A 6,970-nucleotide genomic window follows, 5' to 3' on the forward strand; every position below is an offset into this window, starting at 1 on the left:
CTGGCCCACACGCTGCCATCGCCTCCTCCAGCGCCTTTGTGTCGGCAGCACAGTCGCAGTCGTCTTGCTTCGCTTGTGCTCACGGAATCGCACAGGATTCCGAGTTGGAAGGGACCCACAGCGGTCGTGGAGTCCAACTCAGCCCTGCACAGGACATCCCCGAGAATCACGCCGTGTGCCGGGGAGCGCTGTCCAAACGCTTCCTGGGCTCCGGCAGGCTCGGTGCTGTGGTGCCGTGGCACCGCCTGGGTGCCGTGACACGGCCTGGGCGCTGTGTCAGCGGGGCCGCCCTGGCACGGCCGTGCATTGCTGTGCGTGTGGTGGCAGTGCCACCCCGGTGTCCCTCTCCCTGGCACTGCAGTCCCAGTCACCTCGGTGCATGGCAGGCATGTTGGCAGTGCAGCCCGCATCATCTTTTTCCACTGCCTGTGTGTGTGTGTCAGTGGTGCTGTCCCAGCTGCCGCTGGTCACTGCTCGCCTGGGTTCCTTCAGGAACGCTGTGTCCTGATGGAATGTCCCTGCTATTGCACTGGTTTGCACCTGCTGTGCTCAGGGTGCTTCAAATCTCCAAGAAGTTTGCCCGTGAGACACTGAGTGCCTGCTGTGGGAGTCTCTGGTGTGCAGCAGGGTGGCCTTTGAGTCATTGAGGAGCTTCTGGCTGGGTGTCACTGTGTGTCAGCACGGGCAGAGCATGTCTGTGGGGGCACAGCTTTTGGCCACACCTGTCCGCACCAGTGATTCTTGCTGCCTTGGGACTACTTTTCTGGAGAGAATTTCAACTGTTGAGTTGAAACTGGGGAGAGTTCCTGGCTGTTGAAGAGTTTGGTGGACAGTGCTGTTCAGAGCAGGACAAATTTCCGGACTGGAGGACTCATACCCTGATCCAGCCACTTTCAGCTTTCACTGGAGGCCTGATCTCCTTTCTTTTTGTGGGATGTTTGGAGCTTTTTGTCCCAGTTATGAGCCTGGATGCAGTTTTAGCAGCTGAGTAACTGGTGGTTATCTCAGTTTTAAGACCGCATTTATTCTTACCACAGTCATCTCAGGGTGAACCACATTAAGATAATTTAATTAAATTAAGATAATTTAAGGCATTTCTTAGGAAAACACTACCTATTTTTGTGTTTTATTGTAAATGTCATTAAAAGGATTGTTTTCCCAATTAGGAGGGTCTAATTTGCAGGTTGTTGGAAGTCATGTTTCAAAAAACCCATGAGGACTCGGGTAGAAATCACCTGTTCAAAAAAATGGCCAAATATGAAGGGAATGGTGGAGTAGAGAAATTGAGTGCACTTGGTGGCATCAGCCAGGTGGATAATTTTTCAAGGATTGGGGAGACTTTTACCACTTTTCTGTTTAGGACAACTGATGCAATTGTAGTATAAAAATCATCAAATAGTGTTTTTAAATGGTGGGGTAAGTAACGCAATCTGATAAAGAAGTGCTGGCATTGGAAAACTTTTGAAAGAATGCTTCTGTGTGATCTTTCAAATCTACAAACTTAAGACAGAGGAAACAGGGTTTAGAATGTAGTTTTCTTTAGTGGTTGCACTGCTGAAACCAGTCCTGGCTTGTGCCATAAAACAAGACAATGCATTCAGCCTTATTTTTCTTTTCCCTCTCTGCTTTCTCCAGTGGGTGGTGAACAAATCAGTTCAATAGGACGAGGCCTCTGTGTGCTGCTGGGCATTTCTTTGGAGGATACACAAAGAGAGCTGGAGCACATGTAAGTCACTCCCTTCCTTTTGCCTTGTACTCCTCTGTTTGTGCATTGCTGATACCTGTGCAGTAGCCAAACAAATAAGCTATTCCTGTTGGGAAATTCAGGTTTGCCTGTTAGTTCCTCTTCATATTTTATACTGAATACAAGTTTTCTCTTCATGTTCCATTGAGAAAAATCTGGTCCCATTTTTTGCTATGTGTTTTTTATCAAGAGCAGATTCTTTTAAATCCTTTTTGAGTCCAAAAGAAATCCATCCTTCAATGACGGGATTTATGAGCATCCTCAGACTCTCCTTTTAGCTTGCACGTGAGTTTTGTTCTTTCTAAAGGCAGGACAGTCTTGTCAGCTGCTTGTCTGCAAACAGGAATCAGTTTTGGCAGCCTGGAGGACTGGCTCTGGCCATCTGCTCCATGGCCACAGAATATTGGGATTCAGCCAGCAAACACATGCAAGAGAGAGCTCTCCAGGGGCTTCTTCTGTCTCTTGTGGACTGGTTATTGCTCTAGGACTGACCTCAGTCCTCGCAAAGGCAAAAAAGAAACAGGTAATGGAGCTGACTGGTGTCAAGAAAAAGGGGTTTTTATTCTCACATGCTCCATTGGTTCCCTCAGTGTGTAACATCTGCTCTGCCATCTCTTCCCATCCCTCCCTTGGTGGATGTGGAAGCTGCTCCTGAATTTGGCAGGCAGGAGATCTGTGGCTGCCATGCTCTCAGCACCAGGTTGTTGGGATGGCTGACACAGGAAGGGCAGGAAGCCAGCATCTGGGCAAAGGGAGTGAAGAAAGCAGCTTATCCAGGCTTTTCAGGTCCTATTAAAGGAAACTTTAGTAATCCTGTAAATGAAACAACGAACACCTCTGTGTAGAAAACAGAGCAGTGGTGATGATTTAAACCTTCTGCTGGGGCCTTCCAGTGGATGCTTTCAACAATCCACTTCATTCAGGAGGTAATTCTGTTTGCTGTCGACACACACAAGTTGGTGAGGATGTTCTTGTGACTGTGCCTTAGTGATGGCAAAACCCTGAAGCTAGACCACAGCAAAGTCTCAGCTTTGTCTTGCACTGACTGCCTCACCTCTGGTGCGGTGCAAAATGCCTGGCTGATGGCTGCAGTTGAAACCCTTTGTACTGGATAGGCTCCCTTGGTATGCTGCAGGTGTGGAGAAGCCAGAAGAAGAAACCAAAGCCACAGGAGAGTGGCTTGGATGCAGTCCTGTTATCAGTCAAAGTCCTGACATGGACTGGGTTGCAGTTTCCTGCTGTTTTTCAGGATCCACTTGTGAAAGTCCCCTTGTTGAGTTGAGCCAGTCTGTTCTGTCCCCTATCTCTAGAAAATCAGCCCAAAATTCAAACCACTTTGCCACCAGCTGCAGTTCTGCCCTGTTCCTTGGATTCCTCCTCTCATTCTGATGAAAAAGTCTTGTCATCATCTGGCTTATGGGGCCTGGTCTGGAAATAGTGCTAGGAAGTGACAAAGCAGGAGGAGGATATCATGAATCATGATTGGAATCATGATTGGAAACAAAAACCCACAGTTTTAAACACAGTTTAGGATGATCTCATTTCCTACTGAGTGTGATTTCCTGGTCTGGTGGGAGGATTCAAATTCCCGAAGCTGTTCACACGTTCAGTAATGTTGTGACACATAAAAGCAGATAGTAAAGAGTGAGCTTTCTTACTTCCTGTGCCATCTTTATGTTGCTGAGGAACATGCAGTTATTCTGTCCTGGTGCCACGCCGTGAAATGATGGTGTGGATTAATAACCTGACACTGCTGTGTAAGGGCTCTCTTGGTTAAGGCAGAGCCTAATGTGATGAGATTCCTGTGGCTGGGAATCAAGGGGCAGAGGGATAACTTGTTATCTTGTGAAGGCAGACTGAATATGCATCTGTTATTGTGTATGGTACCTGTTGATCCTACAGGGGACGATTTAGGAATTAATTATCTTCTCCTTCTCCCAGGGTTCGAAAGATCTTGAACTTGCGAGTCTTCGAAGATGAAAGTGGGAAGCACTGGTCCAAGAGTGTGATGGATAAACAGTATGAAGTGTTGTGTGTGAGCCAATTCACTCTCCAGTGCATCCTGAAGGGAAACAAGCCTGACTATCACATGGCCATGCCCACGGAGCAGGCAGAGTCTTTTTATAACAACTTCCTAGAGCAGCTAAGAAAAGCCTACAAACCAGAGCTTATTAAAGGTAAGGACAGAAGGCTGGTAAGGTCCTTGCTGTGACCAGTGGACACTCCTTGTGTCTGTCCTTTCCTGATTGTTGCTTTCTTTATTCTGTGATTTTCTGTAGCTGAAGGGATGTAAACAATATTTTTACTAGAGCCTCTCAGGGTGATTGCTCCAGTCTTCCTCTATCCAAGCCTTTCTCTGGATGGCATGTAGATCTTGTATTCCTTTTGGCTGCACAACATGAGCAGCCCAGAGAGGCTGCAGCTATGAGAACAAGCTCTGTGGTCAGGCTCCCTCAAAGGCTGGATGTTTTGTGCTGTATAAATAGATAAACCCAGGAGAAGCATTTTTTCTGAAAAGTGTGTTTAGTGAGGCTCTAAGGTGTCAGCAGTGTGTGATGGACAGCTCAGTTCCATCTGTCACTTCCACATCCTGTTACATGGAATTGTGACAGTGGGAGGTGTAATGTGCTACTTGAGAACAGGTTTTGATTTAGACTCTCTTTCCTCAACTCTGTGTCATGTGTGGAACAGTTTTCTCTTTATCAGAAAATACCTGGCTTTCCTGTTCATTTGCGCTCTGTCCACGCTCAATCTTTTCTGTTTGAGTTTCTGAGACCTTTCTGTCCATTTTCATATTCAGATTTGACTTTTTGCTACACTTGACAGAAGACAATTTTCTAGAAAAGACTATTTTTTTAAATGGTGTCTGCTAATAGATAGTGGTTGGCCTTACTTTCCTGATGAGGAAAAAAATAAAAGAAGCTGAGGAAAGATTTAGAGGCTAATTTTCATATTGACTCTAGCTTAGGATAATTATTCCAGTGCTTTCCAAGGAGGCACAGTGAAGTGCACATATGTCCACATGTCCAAAATGTCAATTTTTCAAGCTTTTCTGGCTTGATATGTTCTTCCAACATTTGTTCCTGATAAAGAATGCATTTCTGCTACCCCTTCAATCACTTCATATTTTGAAAGCAGCTTTTTGAATTCATTCTCTCAGTGAATAGCAGTTGTGTATCTGAAATGAATATTAAGTGCCCTTATTTTGGCACTTTTTTTTGCCAGTGCTTTCTGCAAAATGAGCTTTCACTTCTGCATTTTTCTTTCAGTGTTAAAAGCACAGATTTGGAAACTCAAGAGTGCTATTGTGTCAGATAACACATGAATTTAAAACGGCTGGCAGTGCTGGAGCTACCTGTCAGTTTATGATTTTGCTTTCTTATTAAGCTGTGACAGTTATGGTGTGTTACACCCAAGTCTGTTAAGATTCTCTTAGGTTGTGGTTTCTGCTGTGCCAATTGCTTTGCCCGTGGTTTTTTTGGTTTTGGAGTTTTTTTGGTTTTTTTTTTTTTCTTTCTTTCTTTGCTGTCTGGAAAATCTTGTACTCACATTGCCCCTACATACACACAGGCACACACACAACAGTTGTAGTTATTGGGAGATTAGAGTTTGATTCTCTGGATTGCTGTAGGTGCCCTTCCCTTTTGATCTTACAAATTGCTTAATGCATTTTAGAGGAGTAATTTAATCACTAAAAGTGGAATTTGTGTAGCTGAGGCAAAGACAGATCAATAAAGGTCTTGTCCTATCTCCTAGGAGCCTTGTGTTTTCTGGTTCCAGGAGAGAATTTGGCTGTTGGGAGTTGTAGGTGCTGGGCAGGCAGCTCCTCTCTGCTCTCTGGTCTGCCTGGAGCTTGCCAGCCAGGAGCTCAGAGTGGGAAGTGTTCCCCAAAGAGAGGCACAAACCATTCTTTCACACCAAGAGCAGTGGGACACTTGCCAAATGAAATCTTGGAGAAGCTTCAGAGCCATGGTTCCTAGGTCAGCACATGGGCACTCACATCTAGGAAATAAAAGGCTGCATCAGAAGTCCTTGCCTGTTATGCTTCAGTGTTTTCTTGTGTTCTTCAACATCCCACTGCACTCTAGGGAGCAGAGCTGGTGTCTACAGGCCTGAGCACTCTTGTGCAAGCTAATACCCAAATATCAGACCTACCAAGGCTCCTCCTTATGTTGCAGGGCCTTTGCTCTCTGTCTTGAATGCGGATTTATTCTTCTGAGGTAGTAAAGATTAACATGGCAAGGAGTGTGAAATGTCTTACTCCCTTAGTAGTGATATCTAAGTAAATATGAGAGGATTGTTCCACAAGGAAGAGTTTAACTCAGATTAAGGTTTGGTACAAGTTGAAAGCACAGTTATTCTCCCTGATTAATTCCCTTTGTGAGTGCTGTCATTTCAGAATAAGTGCTCTTATCTGGAGCAACAGTATTCACATGAGGTTAATTAAGAATAACTTTCCAAGTAGACAAGCTTAGAAGTATAAAACCAGTGTGAAATTTCTAGGTCATAAGGCTTGAAATATGTACAAAAATATTCTGGAAGTAAATGATGCCTCTTTTTCCAGTCTTTATGGCTCAGATGTGGCTTCTCTGACTCATGTCAGGTGCAGAGATTCCATCTGAGGAAGGCATGCGTGCTGGGCTTTTAGAGGCAAGGAATTTGGAGAGATGGGTGTCCAGCAGAATGAACTTGTCACTTTAATAATACTTCTAGGATCCTGTTTTATTGCAGAAGATGTTGCAAGATGAATTGATCAGTCCAGATGTCTTAAAGTGGGGAAAGATGAAGGGCAGTAACTAGAAATTTAAATGTGTGAGGAGAATGGGAGGGAACTGTTACAGAAAGTTGTTCCTTGACGTGGTTTTGGTGCCAAAACAAGATAGAAAATGCTTATGACATGGGAGTACTTTGAGTGTTCTGGTAAAGTTGGGGGTTTATTTGACCACTTGATCAGCCTCTGGAAAAAAAAGGGCATGTGGAATTTACTTTTTTTAGGTCCATACACATGAATGGGAAATGGAAAAGACCAATCCTTTTTGTAAGTGAAGTACAGCAGAGGGATGGGATGATTGTAGAGAGCAGTTTGCAAAGTTGTGCTCCCACTAATAAAGTTTAAGATAATAGTCTTTGTTTATTATTTTGTCAAAGAAAGATGCATTAGTTTTGACTGGGTTTTGTGGTCACAGGGTTGTAGGTTACATCTATATAAGTCTCAAAGACCAGCCT

At 44.5% G+C, this 6,970-nt stretch overlaps 1 protein-coding gene across 1 annotated transcript in view; it reads left to right on the top strand.

Annotated features, from left to right (window-relative positions):
- DTD1 (D-aminoacyl-tRNA deacylase 1) overlaps positions 1 to 6,970 on the top strand; it is a 13,694-nt gene that overhangs the window by 1,197 nt on the left and 5,527 nt on the right. Inside the window, exons 2-3 of the mRNA XM_031061263.1 lie at positions 1,636 to 1,726; positions 3,686 to 3,921. Coding sequence (XP_030917123.1) covers positions 1,636 to 1,726; positions 3,686 to 3,921 — 327 coding nt within the window. The remainder of the gene's footprint in view (positions 1 to 1,635; positions 1,727 to 3,685; positions 3,922 to 6,970) is intronic.

The sequence above is a fragment of the Geospiza fortis genome, unplaced genomic scaffold, assembly GCF_000277835.1.
Source record: "Geospiza fortis unplaced genomic scaffold, GeoFor_1.0 scaffold271, whole genome shotgun sequence".
NCBI classification, from domain to species: Eukaryota; Metazoa; Chordata; class Aves; order Passeriformes; family Thraupidae; genus Geospiza; species Geospiza fortis.